The 18,767-nt window shown below is 43.4% G+C and overlaps 1 protein-coding gene across 1 annotated transcript in view; it reads right to left on the bottom strand.

Annotated features, from left to right (window-relative positions):
* Positions 1 to 7,032: 7,032 nt before the first annotated feature.
* STT3A (STT3 oligosaccharyltransferase complex catalytic subunit A) overlaps positions 7,033 to 18,767 on the bottom strand; it is a 696,810-nt gene continuing 685,075 nt past the window's right edge. The window contains exon 18 of the mRNA XM_044075147.1: positions 7,033 to 7,697. Coding sequence (XP_043931082.1) covers positions 7,659 to 7,697 — 39 coding nt within the window. The 3' untranslated portion in view covers positions 7,033 to 7,658. The remainder of the gene's footprint in view (positions 7,698 to 18,767) is intronic.

Genomic DNA, 18,767 nt, shown 5'->3' with positions numbered 1-18,767 from the left:
GTTTGCATAGATTTGGCTTTTTCTTCCATTTTTCGTAGTATATCCTCAGCATTAGTACCAAAAAGTACATCCTTTTGTAAAGGAGCATCAAAAAGTTTAGCTTTCACATGATCAGGCAAATTTTGTTCCCTAAGCCAGGCATGTCTGCGAATGACTGATCCTGTAGCAGCCGCTCTACTGGAGGCCTCTAGGGCATCATAACCACATTGTAAGGTGTGTTTACCCACTTGTTCCGCACTATGCATCATATCCTGTAACTCTTGTAAATCTGGTTGTTCAGGTTGAGACATTTTGTTTTTTAATTGTGATAACAGGAACTGTTGATATTTAATCATATGAAACTGGCAGTTTAAGGCCCTCATGGCTAGGGTGGCCGAGGTATATACCTTCTTACCCCACCTTTCTAGAGATCTAGATTCCCTTTCTGCAGGAAGTGGATTCTTGGCAGTGGAGGCCTTTAATCCCTTAGGGCCTTGTGAAATGGTTTCAGGGTCAGCATTATGGCCTTTGTAAAGAAATTGGTGAGAACTGGGTACTCTGTAATATCTATCAGGCTTTACTGGTGCAGGAGGCAGAGAATCAGGATTAAGACAAGCCTCCGAATAGACATCATCCAGTACCTCCAAAACAGGGGTATAGCCAGAGGTCTGTGCTGAGGTAACCAAAGAAATTCCCTAAGTCTTTTCTTGGAATCTGAAAAGTCTTGGCCTTCCCAATGGAAGTGTTCCCTCAAGGTGTGCAAGGTTTCCCCAAAAGAAAAATCCTCAGGGGGGGATACAGAAGGAATGGACTGTTCTGCATCCGAATCCTCAAAAGGGGAGTAAGAGTGTTCCTCTGCATCAGAATGCTCTGATAAAATGGATCCCTGATCAGAAGAGGGGGATTCTTCCTCCACTCTGGGTCTCTTGTCAGGAGGGGGCTGAGAAACTCTGATGAGAGTTATTAGATCCTCAGCCATTTTAAGCATCTGTTTCTTAGGCATGGTTCCAGGAGATGGGCCTTGAGCAGCAGGCCTAATGTGATGCCTGGCTGCTTTGGATTTAGTAAAGGCCTTAATAGAAAAAGAAGATGAAGGCCTAAATACACCATGGGTGGAGGTGGATCTGTCCACATTAGTAGGCTCGACATAGGCCGGTGCTTCGGTTGTAGTCTGGGAAAGGGCCGATGACCCAGCGGTCTCGGGTACAGAAGACACCGCCAAAGGAGTGTCGTCGGTAGTCAGGGACTGCAAAGGCGTCTCGCTGAGAACCGGACCACGTGTAGCCTGTTTCGGTGTGGTGTCGGTGGAGACCGCGGGCCTCGCGTGTCGGTCCTTTTCCTTACGTTTTTTGGATAAAACGGTAGTCGGAGAGTCAGACGACATTTTATAGTCAAAAGCTCTACCAAAAAAGTGTTGGGCGAACTCCACCAGACGCTTGATAGTGCGTTTATTGAAGGTAGCGCAAAAGCGACAGCCCGAGACGTCGTGGTCTGGGCCCAAACAAGGTATGCAAAGGGAATGGAAATCCTTATGCGGTATTTGCTTCCCACAAGAAATACAATTATTAACTTTTTCTGACATCGGTCTGAGGCAAGAAAAGTTTCCCCAATGGGGTACTTAGCTTTAATGAAGACTTCGGTTCCAAATATTTTCGTAAATCAGGAGCTGGCCGACCGGCACTTGCGAACTGCTTCTGCTTCGGGCACCGCGCGGCAAAAAAGACTGAAGAACATGGCGTCGGCTGTGTCTTATATACTCTGGCCTTCCTGACGTCAGAAGAGTAAGCGACGACAACAGACGCCGGACCAAGACTTTGGAATTCGGCCGACCGAGGGACCGCGTGACGGCTGAAAACCCATCTGTGATTACTGCAGCTGTATGCACGATGAGCATCTGTGAGGAAACTTTGCTGCCCCCACAGCTACAGTAACCTGAAGGGCATCTCCTAGCTCTTTGAGGAGACCCCTCTGAAGCCTCGTAAAATGGGTCAGGTAATTCACCGACCACAGTGGACAGGCCGCTGAAGAAAAAGCACGCTTTCCATATCTGTCCATAGTCCATGACTCTTTGGTGGGAGGATGAAGAGATGTGGAAATTTCCGACAGCTCCTTCTTCGTTGCCGCCACCACCACCATCACATCTACAGGGACACCCTTGGATAAGAACTCTCTCAACATGGGCAGTGATAAATTTATTGGGCCTCTGCGGAACAGGCTCCACTGCATCAGGGGAAGTCCAGGCCTTACGTGAAATAATGTTAAGCAGTTGTTTGTGGGATGGGGTCACCCAGGAGGTGGAAGGACGAGATCCAAAAGCCTCTAGGTATACAGATTCATCCTCTGAAGGGTTGGTGGGCTTCCAGCCACCCCTCTGTTTTAGGATCTCAAGGATGTCCGCAAAAGGGAGATCTTCAGAGGGGGACCATGGGGACCCTTCAGATTCATCCAGATCGGTGTCCGTACCAACTCGGGGGAGTCTATATGTTTCCTCTTGCACAGTCTCTTCCGAGGGACTTCCTCAGAGGGATACTTTGGTCAAGTTTTGGAGTAGACGATGCCGCCCAGAGGGGCTTCCCGGGGCTCTGGACCTCTACATTGGGGAGGAGTGGATGAAGAAGAGAGCAACACCGGCGCCTGTGAGGGTAGAGAAGATGGCTCTGAGAGTGGAGCTGTCTAGGATGATAGTACTCTCTTCATCATCTCAAAAGACCCTCCCCCGCACCAAAGAGACTCTCTGCTCCGAAGATGCCGAGGAGAGACTCCGAGGTGGAGTGGGTGGCTCTGAAGCCGATGTAGGAACTGAGCTCAACCTCAACGAGGCACCAAGGGGTAGAGTTGGCTTGGACAACTGTTCATGCAGACTCCCCTCCCTGGACCCAATGGTTGAGCACTGGCTCCCAGACTCCTTGAGATCCAAAGGCATCGGAGCAGATGCTGGAACCAATGATCCTAAAGGAAGTCCCAGAACCGATGGTCCCACTATCGGATCCATACTCTCTGGCTCCAAAACCACCATCAGGGTCGGAGGAGGAATTGGAGATGGTGCCTTGTATGTTCCCGAATACCTTTGGGTCGGAGATGATAAAATTTTTGTCAGTGCTGGAGTCTTAAGCAATCTCTTCACCACCTGTTCCATGTAATCAGAAAATTTCCTGGAGGAATGGGAGGATAATGAGGGTGATCTGGCTCTCTCCAAAATAGGTGCTCTCAATATCGGCGAGATCGGCTCCAACACAGCAGACCGTTTTTTAACTGGTAACTCTTCCGGCTCCGAGGACACTGATGTGGCTGGAAAAATTGAATTAGCCTTGTCGGAACAGAGAGCCCCCGGTTCCGATGTAGTAAGTTTCTTGGGAGGCTCTGAATATGGAGCTGTAATGGCATGCCTTTTGGATCCTGAATGGGAACTAGAGGTAGACATTGGAGCTTTGAGAGCCTTCCAATGAATCCTGAAAAGGACCTTTTAACAGACCTCTGACCACCAATTTACTTCTGAGCTCTTGAAGGACCCTGCTGCTGAAACCATGGCATATCATGCAATGGTTTTGTAAGTGGATGACACCCTGACAATATACACAACTAGTATGCCCATCCGTGATAGACATCTTCTGAGTGCACTGATCGCACTTCTAAAACCAGACTGCCTGTGTTCTTTAGGTTCTTTTTCCTTTTCTTTTGACATTGTCAATAACAAACCACTCATCACAAAAAGGGAAGAAACTATTCAACTGCAACAGCACTCAGAAGTAGATGTAATATGCAAAAATATTTTTCCAATATAAAACTTTTAAATATAAAGTGTCCTAGAGAAAAAAAAAAAGAGCCTACTGAACTACTATAACATCACATAAGAAAATTCTAAACAGCACACCATATAGCTTTCTCCAGAAAGCTGTAAAGAAACCACCAAAGGACGGATCTAACCACTAATTTAACACCATCTATAACTATAACAAGTATACAAATACACAAATACCAAAAATTCAACTCAGCGGTGGAAAATCCTCTAATTTAAACGGAATCTCCAAGGGCAGGTAAGGCACAAGAAAGGGGAGAGGTCCTCGGTTAAATGGGCCACCGAGAGCCCTCTAACTAAACATGGATCTCTCACAGGGAATAATAGGGAAACAACACGCTAAATAGTAAAAGGGGTTTTAACTAAAACTACAGCACAGTTAGAAACAGAGAAATCTCAAAAAACTATTGAAAAATATGCAATTAAATTGTACACGGCCAACGAGCCAGCCAGAAGGCATCCCGGTCGCTTGAGCGGCATACGAGACTCTGGGTATCTTACCAGTGCATCTTGGGATAGGGAGTCAGCCTCAAGCCAGTGAAAGCTCTTGAGCTTTTTTATTAATTACGCCGTCAGAACCGTTCCGAACCCAACCAGCAAGAATTTCGGTGAGATAGGACAACATAACATCTATAAACTCAAAAATACAGGGAAAGCTTTTTTTTTTTTTTTTTTAAACAGAGAAGAAAAGGGAATGCAGGTCAAAGGCCATAAGGAAGAGAGTGAACTTGGAGATGGAAAGGAACTCTAAAGGTGAAAGCAGAGGAAAACTGAAGGGAGAATTAAAAACTATGAACTTATCTGAGACAAAAGCTCAAGACCAGTTGCAATAACACCCATCCAAGAAGGCAGTAAACGAGATCTGGGGAGTTATGGAAGATGCAGGGCACTACACGAGTGGAAGAAGCTCAAGACTTGAAGCATAAGTCTTTTGCAATGGCCGAATTGTTTTTGATGTGGGATCCTATGACCCAGTCGTGAAGAAGACTTCTTTTAAACCACAGCCCAAACAAATTTAGTATTTCCTACCATGACATTACCCTTGAGGTAATGTGTTGCATCCATGCACTTTAAATGGGCACATATGTGCATGCGCAGTGTCTGCCCATTAAAGTCTGTGGGTGCAATGCAGGTTTTCACTACAATGATGCCACTAAGATTAAAGTTTATGATTTTCCTCAATGATGTCAGTGCATGAAAATCTGACTTTTAAAAAGTGTTTTTCTCCGCTGAAGTGAAGTAAAAAAAAATGATCCCTAATGGTCAGACATTGTACAGCAATTTTTGCACCACGTCATGATGCAAAGAGGAGATTAAAAAATTATGAAAAATTACTTTAAAAAGATGACTGAACTGGACAAGGCCACATTGCTCAGCTAACAAACACACAAACAAAAGAGGCTTTGTATTTCCAAACAAAAGCATTTTCTACTTTTCCATCCAATTTCATCACAGATTAAGAGATTATATTTCAACCTATTTTTCTGCAGGTTTTCATCTCATAAGTACATAGCATAACTTTTAGAAGTTTCAGGAGTTCATCATCGTAGTTGCTGCAACTTTAACTGTACTAAAGAGAGGAAGTGATTGCATTCTTGGTACCTTTGTAAAATTAAACTCCTGCTGTTAAACATAATATTCTTGCTGTCTATCAATCTTATACGGGTAAAAGGAACACCAGTCACTGAGGAGTGGGTGGGTATGTTATCGCAAATGCATTCCCGCTAACTAATTTCTGATAATAAAAACAACAAAAAAGATGCATACCAGTGACAGATGACAATAGGTACTCTGAAATCTAAATTCTATGTTTTTCTGACTTGAATTAAATTCCCAACTCCAGCAACCGTGATGAAAAACACTACCTCGAACACGAGAAATGCCATTTTTCAATATTAACAGCTCACTGAAGCAGGATTCAACTAAACACATTTCAGCAAGTACTCAACCATGTGTCCATTAACACAGTGAACTCAAGTCAGGTAAGCAGCACTATTTGTATAGATTGTGACAGCCTATCCCCCTCCTACAGAGGGCAAATCGATTCTACAGAGTTGCAGCTCCATCACTCTCCACACAGGACACACAAATGAAATGCTTTGAGATTGTTCCAGAAGCTCCTGAGGTTAAGAATGCTAGACTCACAATCCGCAAAAGACTACCCCAACCTATGCACAATTTCCATCAATGAACAGAGAGAAAAACTAATCTGGAGAATATTGGGAAGTCGACACTTACTGCAGAATACAGTGACATGCTGAAACACTACTGTGCACAGCAACTTACTTCATTACAGAACTAGACATTGACCAGTTTTGTTTTCTTAATATTTTAAGCTTTAACTCTCTGGTACATCCAGTATGTTAACTTCAATCTCAAAGTTTCAAGTTTTCACATATACTAATGCAAGATAATGACAGTACTTTACCTCAGTAATGCTCACATGTAAAAAAAACATTATCATATTACTATCTCTAATGACCAATGCTACTTATGGAGATGCTGTCACATAATGCCATGTCATAAAAAAACTGGGAGTGTGTACAAAAGCAGCAAAAGGTGACACAAACTATAGCAACATTTCATGCAAAAAGGTTTTACTATGACAAAGGCAAGGTGTTGTGTTGCCACTGTCTTGCTTTAATATACATTAAAACCAAACTAACGAAATGCAAACCATATTAGCACCATTTATGGCTTACAGTATAGAGTTATCAGAACATCAGCTTACCTGTGTTTACAACTGCAGTATAAAACGACAAGCCCTGAAATGCAAATCTGTAGTAACATACAGTTTCTGCAATACTTCAAACAGGCATCTCTGTTTCACTAAGAGGTACTGTTATCAGCTTTTCAAATGTTCAAAACAAGACATGTTTTTAAAGACATGCAAGATTTTGCAGGACAAGCCATATAACTATAAACTTCCACAACAACTTGTCGAGTTACAGTTCAGTATGCAGCCAACTCGCTAAGCACATCTGGATGAGAAAAATTTAAAAAAACTCTTTGGTTGCACAAACATGAAGAAGGGAGAAAAAAAAACAAAACAAAAGAAGGCATTACTGCTAGTGGATACCTACAAACCGCACTAGCAGCAATCTCCCGTGGAAAAGAGCAAACAGTGAGTTGAAGTTCAGAGATGTGCTCAGTGAGTTACAAGCACTGAGTTTTCTCTCAATGAGCATACAACAGCCTATACTTAAGCCCTGCAAGACTGGACTTTAGTCTTTTGGCAAAATCAAAGCTCACTCTTGTTCAGTTTGAGCAGTTTCTGTTGTTTAATAAGTGTTTCAAATTCAAAATAATTGTTTTATGCAATTAGTAAAGGCAACTCAGAAATTTTTTTGTCCCACAATCTCAGAATATCTGACCTTATTCTTGTTTTATGTGGGACGTAACTGCCCGAACATGGGCTATCCTGCATAGAGAGAGATAGGGTGACCCTATTGAGATTTGCCCATGAAACAATCAGCTTCATTAATGAATTCATTGATAAACACAGTGAAACATCAGTTGTCACCTAGAAAAAATGCAAACAATTATTTTTTTCATACAAGGAGAATGATTACAACAAAGGTCAAAATAGTAAAGAACAAACAAACACGTGGTTTCTTAAAAGTAAAACCCTTTCAATGTCCCTCATTTTATTGACCTTCGACATAACAAGAAAAGCCCAGTATAGTCTTCTATTTGGTCAGTTATCAGCTGGAGGAAACGGTCAATTTAGACACCTTGTTCTTCACATAAGAAGTCACATATAAACAAATCCAATCTCTTGCGCAGAAACAAGCATATGTATATAAAAATTCCAGCGCACACTCCCATTCTCACAAGTGAAGGCTTGCTCAGTGCTGTTCCTTGGAAAGTGGAAGGTGCCTTTTTATGTTCTTGACAAGCCACGATTGTCCAAATCCTTTACCTGCAAAAACAGAAAATGAATGATCAAATGTCAAAGGTTAATGTGATGTTAAAAAATGTTTGAAGTCCTTCACACAGATGACAAACAAGGGTTGAAGTGTGCTTTCTTCTGTAACAGTTGAATACTTATATTAAATACACATGTATTACAATTTATGTCAGCTGAACCAGAAAACATTTTGTCACTGTCAAATGAGGTGAACTACAGAAACAGTTAATAAAGATGTGTGGACAAGAAGTGTGAAAGCATGAGAATTTAACTGGCAATTATACAGCATGCCGTGGTGGTACGGTGGTAGCATTGTTACCTCACAGCAAGAGGTTTTACCGTTCGATTCTCGGCTGGGCTTGGGAGTGCCTTCTGTGTGGAATCTGCATGTCCTCCCAGCGGTTGGGTAGCATTCGAAAGACATGCATGCGTAAATGGGCGTGCCTTCGTTGAAGGTTGGGCATCACACTGGCATCTCGGCATTTCGTAAAATCTACTGCCAATCATTAGCGGACCGGAGTTCCACTGTGGCGACCCCTTACCGAGAAAAGCCAAAAGACAAACAACAACCTCAGATAATATGTAAAATAATGTGTCTATAGTGTGGTATGCCTTGCCACTTGTCAAAATTAAAAAAAAGAAAAAAAGATATCAGATTATCTCTAAGGAGGCCTTCTGCATTGGTAAGTGACAGCATTTCTTTATTTAAAACTCAAATCAAGCAAGATTCATCTCTCTCATTTCTCTGCACTCAGGGCTACACAGCATTTGCTAAGGCATCTGGCACTGTCTATAACAGCATGTCTAGCCTACACCTCTTAGTTCAAACTCCATTCAGTGAGCAACCACCACTTGTAAGACAAGAAACAAAGCAAACATAAAGATATAATAAAAAATATATCTGGTGTACATTAAGAACATTTCATTCAAAGTTTATTGATGGAAAAGTAATCCACACACACACACAGTGAAGGCAGAAAGATAAGAAACCTCCACAGGGGTAGGCCTCCTTGTGAATCATTTGGTAAGAGAAGTAACATATCTGCTCTACTCAACTGAAGGGGCAATCTGCAGTGGAGTAACCGTCATGAAGAATCCCAAGCTGTGAAAACTAACTTAATATGCAAGCTGTAGTTGAAATAAAGTACAGTTGTGTAAAATCTTACCATAACAGTAGATGACCTTCTTTTCACTGTTGCAGTATTCATCACCCTTGGGATCTCCTGCCAAATATACCACAGCCTTTACATTCTCGCAGTGTCACATGTCGTTTCCCACCCAGGCATATTGCATAAAGGTGACATATGCACACTTAATACTCAGAACTAAAGTGATTCAAGAAAAGTACAGCAATCCCAGGAGAAAGGAAAACATGCACATCCAGGAGAAAAGAGAAAATAAGGCAAGGTGATAACCCCTGGGCTAGCAAAGTGTTTGCAACAGAAGAGAAATAAGGGAGCAGGAGGGAGGGAATCTCTGAATACTGCAACATTGAAAAGGAGGACATTACTGTCATGGTAAAATTTCACACAACTGTACAGAAGAGCTCTCCACAAACCCATGAAGGACTGCTCCAGGAAATACTGCCCTGGCTCTGGAAATGACATCCAACTAGTAATGTTTAGTAAAAGTGTGGACAGAGGACCAAGACGCAGCTTCAAGGATGGATCCAGAATCTAAATCCTTTAAGAAAGCTCCAAAAGAGACTACTGCCCTCAGAATGAGCTCGTACTGAACCAGACAGATGTTTACCATGAAAAGATTAACAAAAGGAAATGGCCTTAAAAATCCAGAAGGAGAAGTTTTGCTTAGAACCTGCCAAATACAATGTCTTGGAATGAAAACAGACACAAATTTGCTCTGATTTGCTGATATCTTTCGTTTCATCCAGATAATACCAGAGTTGTTTATGTAGATCCAAGGTGTGAAGAACCTTCTCACCAGCAGACTGCAGAGAAGGAAAAAAGAAAGGAAGCTGAACGGATTGATTAAGAGTCAACTCACTGACCATCTTGAGCATAAAAGAAGGATGATTACGCAAAGACACAATGTCCTTGTGAAAAATCAAAAAAGAAGGAGATGCCATTAGAGCCTGAAGTTCAGACACACTCCTGGCTGTAGTAAGGGCAACCAATAAAACAGTTTTCCAGGTATTGTTGCAAAGAAGAATGAGTAGGCTCAAAAGGAGCCTGAGTCAAATTTGCAAGGAAAAAATTATGGTCCCAAGAAGGAGGAATATGTTTTCTTGGGGGCCTGATATGAACGATACCTTTAGGGAATTGTTTGACCTCAAAATGAGAGGCAAATGGTGGGTTCAAAGGCAGACAAGCAGACACTGCTGACAAGTGAGCTTTAACTGAGGACTATGCCAAGACAGCATACAGCAGTTCACACAAGAAAGGACCAAAGGGACCCCCAACTGAGAAGGGATCTGGGTGATTCTTGAGACACCAAATAGAAAATCTTCTCTTCCTTTTATTTTCTGGTAGTGGGTTTCCTGGCCTCCTACAATACCCCTAAGCACATGGGATCAAAATCCTATCACCTAAAATGTCAACTGAAGAGTGAGCAAATGAGGGTGAATGACAGTTCCCTTGTCTACTGTGAGAAGATCCATTTAGTGAGTTAACTTGTGACGACTACCCCCAGTCAAGTGAAAGATAAGAGGGAATCAGTGTTGTCCGGGCTAAAAGGGAGTCACCAGCAAGATTCTTGGAGAATTTTTCCTGATCTTGTGTAGGACCTTGAGAAGTAGAGGAGGAGGAGGTGGCAGCTAAACGTACAGAAACATCTTCTTACAACAGAAAGGCATGGCGACACCTTCCAAGTCAGATGACTTCAGAGACTGAAACAAAAACCAAGAAAATTACCTGAGGGGGGGCAAACAGATCCACTTGAGGAACACCCCACAGATATTCTACGTCCAGAAACAGACAGAGGGACAGTTTCTTTGGCTGTGTCCTCTACCTACTCAGGTAGTCTGCCACAAGGTTGTGTTCTGAACTAATGTAAAACGCTTGAAGATTTACCTTATGGCGGATATCTAAATCCAAGGCCTGAAGGACTAGTCTGCATAGAAGGTAGGCCCTTGTGCCCCTCTGTTTGCTGATGTAACATATGACTGAGGTGTTGTCTGTAAAGACCTTCAAATGGCTTGACCAAAGAGAATGGAATGCATAAAAGCAAAAATAAGCTCCCTCATTTCTTTTATGTTGATGTGGTCTGACATCTGATGAGGCCATAGACCGTGAACCCTGAGACTATTGGCAGAGGCTCCCCACCCCAGATCAGAAGCGTCTGTAAACAGCTCTTGACTTGGGGTGAGGGTACAAAAAGGTAGACCCAGATTGAGGGAAATCTGCTGAATCCACCAGAGAAGCTTGAGTTTGAGACAAGGAAGTAAGGGGATTTGAAAGTCCCGAGGATATCAATGCTGGAGCCAAATTGCCTTCAGGTACCACTGAAGTTTCCTCATATGAAGCATGGCAAAGGGGGCATGGGAATGGTAGATGCCATGTACCCCAACACTCGGAGAAATCCCCTTGCCAGAATGTGAAAAAGAAAAAGCAGAGACATGAAATAGGTTATCACAGACAGAACCTTGCAAAAAAGAAGAGAAGCCATCATTCTAATGGTTTGAATTTTGCACCCCAGACAAATTGTGATTGTGAAAACGAATCAGACTTGACTTCTTGAGACTGATGGTGAATCCCAGACTGCAGAAGGAGCAGGTGAAGTGCAGATCCTTAAGGAGCCTGGTCTGAGAGGAAGCCTGAAGAAGCAGGTTGTTCAAACATGGGAACATCTGGATTCCTTGAAGTCTGCAAAAGGCTACAACAAGCACCAGACATCTGCTGAACACCTTTGGGACCACAGAAAGACCAAAGGGCAAAACAGTGAACTGAAAATAAGAGGAAGAAACGCAAACACTTCCAGAAAAAGAGGATGAATAATCATGTGATGGTATGTGTCCTTTAGGTTTAGTGAGACCAAAAAGGACTGTGGAAGTAACAGGAGAAACAGAGTCTGAAGGGATATCATCCTTAAGGAAAGAACCTTTAGAAAAGTATTTAGAAAGGAAAGAACCGGTCTCCAAGAATCTTCTTTTCTGGGAACCACAAACATTCAGGAATAAAACCCTGTTCTTCTTTGACAGTCTGGAACAGACTGAATGGTGCCCTAGTCCAGTAAATCCTGCAGAAACCCAGAAAAATGTGGAGTTGGTCTGGAGGAGGTAGAGGGAGCCCCAAGAAGGGATTTCCATACCATAAAATAAGCTTGACGAATAATGGACAGATCCCAGAGTCTGACATTATCTGTTTCCAGACAGGGAGAGACCATGAAAGCTTGAGGGACAGGGGAACTTGGCAGAGGGGGGCAGGTTTGGCCTGAAAACATGGCTTTTGAGTTTTGGAAGTCTGAGTGGGCTTATCACAGAATATACGCTTAGAAACTCTCTTCCCATTAGAAGATTGACAAGGCTGCATACACAGAAAAGCACTCAGAGGGATAGTTTCTCTAAAATTTGGTTATGGGAGAAAAAGATTTAACATCCTGCATCACTTTGCCTTGATCTTATAGTCTTAAACAAGTCGGCAGCACCTATACCAAAGAGATTTTGATTTTCCAAAAGAGCATCCAGTAGTTTGGCTTTAATGTCACCAGGTAGACCCTTGAAGTGAAGCAAAGAGTATCTCATCATAACTAAGCTAGGAGCAGCAGCCCCAGAAGATGCATTAGCTGCATCATAACTACATTTAATGGAGTGAGAAGTGGAGCTCAACAATGACAGGGCAGAATTCTTACCTTCAGAATCAGGAAGTTCAGAATCCCCCCCCCCCACCCAAAGTTGAGACAAAAGGGCCAAAACATACCTGATAATTAATGGCCCTAATGGCCAAAGTGACAGAAGTATACACTTTTCCCCAGCCTCTCCATAGCTTTACTATCTTTACTAGAAGGAAGAAGCTTGGACGAGGGTAGAAGTTTGGATGGTGTATCAAAAAGACCGACCACACATGGTCTGAAGGAAGGCACTCGTAGACGCTGCTTAAGGGCTGAAGGTTAGGAGTCAGGGGCCAAACAGGCAGCTGCAAATATGTCCAAAAAGACATTCAGAACAGAGGGAATCAGCCGAAGGATTAAGGAGATTCCATGTGCAAAAGCTACCACCACCTCTTTTGAATATCAGAGACTTGAGAATAATCCCACTTAAATGCTCCATTATCTGAACTGCTGTATCTTCAAAAGACAATCCCTCAAAAGGAAAATCAGGACTCATGGAAACCTCTTCCTCAGACACAGTCTAAAGGAGAGGCAATCTATGAGGCATAGGCCTTACGACTCATCCTCAGAGTCCGCTTACTCATATGAAGAATAAGACCCCCTAGTCCTTTTGGCAGAAGGACCAAGGGGAAGCAGGAACAGACATCCCCTGAGGCGGTCTTAAAGTCATCAGGGTATTGAAAAAGCCCTGGGTAAAATCCTACCATTCCTTCTGAGGATCTTTAGCAATGGAAGGAATGTGCTTGGTTTTCTGCTGCTTCTACTTCAGAAGGACATCAGCTTTGAGTAACCTGGGAGGCTCAGAGTCATGCCTGTACTCAATTAGGGCAGCTGGCACTTATTTCCTAAACTGAATCTGTGGAATCCCCCAGGCCCTTCTGAAATCATTAGCTGTGGTCCCCCTCCAACATCTGTCATGGACATTTGCAAAGCCTTCGAGGACGTACAAGAAGTCAGCTCTGTGCCGGCATCTGACAAAACTGTGGCAGAGGAAACCAGTATGAGCACTGGATGGTCTTCTGGGATCTTCACTCATCTCAAGAGAAACATTTGTGAGGCTCGACAACAGAAGATTCAGACCGAGACTTTTTGGTCTTTTTCCTTAAGAGATGGCTCCACCTCGGGGCAGGTAGATTTGGCCATGGTACCCTGGGCCAAAAGTTTGAGATGTTAGTTCTCAAGGCAAACAGAAAGAGAGGACAGACAGCTGTGAAGCATTTTAGGAACAAAAGCCTGACAAAATGGTACACTGAGTATGACTGTGTACAGATCCTAAAAAGAACAAACACTTCACATGGCAATCTTTATGGGGGAGACTGCATCCCACACTGACATTTTCCTTTCCTGGATGACATGAACCCCAAGTATACAAGTAAAGGAAAAAAAAGAAGGAAAGTACAGTTGTGTACACTTACCATAAATGTAGATGTTAGAGTGTATTCACTGTTGCAGTCATCACATTTGGGTTATCTGCTTGCAGTAGCACTCAGTCGGCCGGATTAACAAAGTTTTGGGTCCTGCATCGGTTGCTATCCCTTCTTCCGTGACGTCAGGTTGTCAGGGGTACAAAACATGCAGCTGGTGCCATTACATCAGTTTTTCTTGCCCCAGATGTCAGGTGCCCCTCTAATAGGAAGCAATTAAATCTATAAATATACCAGGTTTTACCTAAAAAGCTTTTGAGCATAGTAAAGAATAGTAGAGGTATAGCCAAAAGAAGTACGGGACCGGAGGGAGGGTAACCAGGAGTGCAACAGTGAATACACTCGAACATCTACATTTATGGTAAGTGTACACAATTGTACTACGTTCTTCATGTTTCACTGTTGCAGTCATCACATTTGGGTAGATTCCCAAAGCTAAGGATGGGAGGAGGAAATTAGATAGCATTAGGACCAGCTATAAGGCCCTGCAAGACTGCAGTGGCAAAGCCAGCTCTGGATTTAGAGAAAATTGGCAGATGGTAATGCTTGGTGAAAGTATGTACAGAACTCCAGGTACTCTGAGAAAGGCTGTAGAGGTAGATGCAGCCCTAGTTGAGTGGGGTCTGATCCCCTGTGGGATAGATTTTCCATGGTGCTTGTAGCAGAAATGAATGCAATGGCCTATCCATTTGGAAATGGTTTGCTGTGAAATAGCCTTCCCCTCTGCCCCTGCAGCAAATGCCACCAGCAGTTGTTCAGATTTCCTTTGAGGTTTAGTCCTGTCCAAGTAGAATCTAAGTTGTCTGTGCACATCTAATAAGTGCAGTACCTGTTCCCCTATGTTCTGTGGATTAGGAAAGAAGGTTGGCAAATGAATGGACTGATTAAGGGCCACACTTGATACCACCTTGGGCATGAAAGAGGGACTGGTCCTGAGGGACATCCTGTCTGCATGAAAGATGACGAAAGGCTCCACTGCCATGAGGGCCTGTAATTCAGATACCCTTCTTGCTGAAGTGAATGCAAAAAGAAAAGCTGTTTTCCAAGAAAGGAATTTTAAGTCTGCAGTAGCAGCTGGCTCGAAAGGAGGAAGAGTGAGTTTCTCCAATACAAAGTTAAGGTCCCAGGCTGGAGTTGGAGCTCTCCTGGGTGGTCGTAAATTTCTAGCACCACTGAGGAACTGCTTGAACAGTGGATGAGAGAAGAGGGGAGGTTCTGTGTTAAAATGAGCTGAAATAGCTGAGGTGTGAATTTTGATGGAGGAAGACGACAGGCCCTTGTGAAGCATCTCAGTTAAGTATTGTAAAATCTGAGGCAAATTGGGCACTGCTGTGCTCATCCCTTGAGACTGGTTCCAGGCACAGAATCTTTTCCATTTTTCAGCATAAGATTTTCTAGTACTAGGCCTCATTGCCTCTAAAATGATATCCATCACTGGTTTACTGACGGATGGTAAAGGAGAGATCAGGTAATTAGCCAGGTTGCTAGGTTCAAAGTTTGAAGTTGAGGGTGCAGAATCTGGTTCTCCTGCTGAGACAGTACGGTAGGAATCTGAGGCAGGTGCCATGGGGCCAACAGTGACACACTGCGCAAGAGGGGGTACCAATGTTGACGTGGCCAGTCTGGTGCAATCAAAATCACCCTTGGCTTGTCTTGTTTGATCTTTAGTAGTACTTTGGAGAGCAGGGGCAGAGGAGGAAAGGCATAAACAGGTGAAGGACAGGGCATCCACTTTCCAAGCTTGTTTGTGGGGAGTCCTTGTGCACAATTTGTCCAATTGAAAGTTCTGGGGGGAGGCAAACAGGTCTATATCTGGGTTCCCCCATTTGCTTGTCAACTTGTTGAAAATCCTTGCTTCTAGTTTCCACTCGTGTGGGTCCATGAGGTTTCTGCTTAGTTCGTCTGCCAGTGTATTTAGTTTTCCTGGCAGGAATTGAGCATGTAGATGTACTTGGTAGCTCAGGGCTGTGTTCCACAATGCCATGGCTAGTCTGCAGAGGGGGTAAGAATGTGTGCCCCCCTGCTTGTTTATGTCAGTCTTTACCATTAATTGTCCTGGAAGAATGTGGTCCTTGAAGGCTGTCAGAGCATTATGTACGGGTCTACTTCACGTTGTCGTAAGCTAGCAATATTGAGTCTGATATTGTCGGCATGACAATATCGAAAGTGAAGAACACAGTGCAAGTAAACAAGTAGGGGTGTGTGGGGGACTTGCCCCCCCCCCCCCCCGCCTGTGCTAGTTTTTTTTTTTTTTAACGTTATTCGATGTTTTACTTAATCAATCAATAAAGTTTGACCTTTATTGATTCGATTAAGTAAACATTTGATAACGTGATATAGATGCTTCTGTACAGCTAACATTTCTTTTTGATTGATATGCAGGTGCATTTGACTTGGGTTCCATTTGCCCTGAATGCACTTACCTGCCAGGTGAGCACCCCATGCATAGTCTGATGCATCTGTTGTTAGGGTTTGGGTGGCAGGGGGTAGTGTGAATGGTAGTCCCTTGTTTTGGTGGCAGGCCTCTGCCCACCAAAGGAACTCTAGGCGTAGACAAGGTATGATAGGAATCATTGCTTCTAGATCCTGAGAATGTTGACACCATAGGCTTTTTAGATACCACTGTAGTTTCCTCATATGCAGTCTTGCATATTGAATTAGAAGAATGCAGGAGGCCATGAACCTCAAGGCTTGTAGTATTTGTCTTGCAGATAGCAGGGTTTTTGTGGCCATTTGTTTGAAGTAGGTTGTCAAATGAATTTGTTTCTCTGGTGTGAGGAAATCCATCTGGGAAGTTGTATTCACACTTGCTCCCAGGAATGTAATTTGTTGACAGGGTATCGGGTGTGATTTCTTTTCGTTTATGGTGTACCCCAAGCAAGTTAGCACCCTTTGTACAAAGGCCAGATGATTCAAAAGTATGTCCTGGCTTTCTGCCTGAATTATAGACAATCGTCTAGGTATGGGTATATTTGAATATTTCTTTGCCTGCAAAATGCAATAACTGGAGCTAGGCACTTTGTGAATATCCTGGGCACAGTAGATAAGCCAAAGGGCAGTGCAGAGAAAGTACAGTTGTGTACACTTACCATAAATGTAGATGTTTGAGTGTATTCACTGTTGCAGTCATTACATTTGGGTAATCTGCTGGCAGGTTGCCCTCAGTCGGCCTGAATTCCAAAGTCTTGGGTCCTGCGTCGGTTGCTGCCTCCTCTTCCATGACGTCAGGTCGTCAGGGATATAAAACAAGCAGCCGACGCCATTTTCTTTAGTTTTTCTTGCCCCATATGTCAGGTGCCCCCCAAATGAGTAGCAACAATATATGTATAAGCTATATATACATGCTACAATACAAACTTTACCTTCATCTACAAACAAATACACCACAAAGGTTGTAGAAGATAGCGAAGGAAAGAGAAACTCCAGAATAAAAGGGGGATGGCGGGTAGGTAACCTGGACTGCAACAGTGAATACACTCGAACATCTACATTTATGGTAAGTGTACACAAAGTACAGTTTTGTACCTACCATAAATGTAGATGTCCGAGAGGAATGCATCTGCAGTCCTTACAAATGGGTTGTCCTGTCGTCAGGCAGCCCTTCGGTCGGCCGGATTCCAAAGTCTGGGTCTGGCTTCGGCTGGTGTCGCACTTCACCCGACGTCATTGCGGCAGTTTTTCGGGTATAAAGGCATCAGCCGACGCCATTTTCCTCAGTGTTTCTTGCCCCAGATGCCAGGTGCCCTCTTGGTAGGCTAAATTTGGATAAATGCCAAAGTTTCCAAATAGTAGAGAGCAAACACACAAAATAAACATGTATGTACATATATACAAACAAATACACCATAATAGATCCCCCCCAAGCTAGCTGAAGATTGGTAAACACCCTAGGAGTACCTCAGAGGGGAAGGAGGGTGGGTAATCCTGACTGCAGATGCATTCCTCTCGGACATCTACATTTATGGTAGGTACAAAACTGTACTATGTCCTTCAAGGATGCATCTGCAGTCCTTACAAATGGGTAGAATACCATAGCTAAACTAGGGAGGAGGAAATGAGAATAGATTATGGTGTAGTCAGGATCCCTTGCAAAACAGCAGTGGCAAAGCCAGCACGGGATCTAGAGTATAGAGGTAAGTTATAATGCTTGGCAAATGTATGCACGGAGGTCCAAGTAGCAGCCTCTATAATGTCCTTGGTAGCCACTCCTCGTAAGAAAGCTGTGGTAGTGGCTGTGGCCCTTGTGGAGTGAGGCCTGATGTTCTCTGGAGTTTTCTTTCCATGGTAGGAGTAACAAAGTCTAATGCAATTTCCTATCCATTTGGAGATTGTCTGTTTAGAAATTGGTTTTCCTTCCTTTCCTGTTGCATAAGCTACCAGAAGCTGGTCAGTTTTTCTATTGTTTTTTGTCCTGTCCAGGTAGTAGCGTAATTGCCTGTGTACATCCAAGGTATGTAAGAGCTTTTCTCCCCTATTCTGTGGATTGGGGAAGAATGTAGGAAGGTGGATAGCCTGATTTAAAGAGACTCTGGATACCACCTTAGGCATAAATGTAGGATTTGTTCTTATGGACACTCTATCTTGATGGAAGATCAGGAAGGGTTGCACTGCCATTAGTGCTTGGAGTTCAGAGACCCTTCTTGCTGAAGTTATTGCCAGCAGGAAGGCAGTTTTCCAGGATAAGTATTGCAAGTCTGCTGTAGCTGCTGGCTCGAAAGGAGGTAGAGTCAGTTTTTCTAGCACAAAGTTCAAGTCCCATGCTGGCAAAGGAGGTTTCCTGGGAGGTTTTACATTTTTAATTCCCTCAGAAACTGTCTGAGCAGAGGATGCGAGAAGACAGGAGGATCCAAGCTGTATTGTGCTGAAATAGCTG

This window comes from Protopterus annectens, chromosome 6.part0, assembly GCF_019279795.1.
Source record: "Protopterus annectens isolate FY-2018-M chromosome 6.part0, PAN1.0, whole genome shotgun sequence".
In the NCBI taxonomy this organism is placed as follows: domain Eukaryota; kingdom Metazoa; phylum Chordata; order Ceratodontiformes; family Protopteridae; genus Protopterus; species Protopterus annectens.
This window is presented reverse-complemented; position numbering and strand designations above follow the sequence as displayed.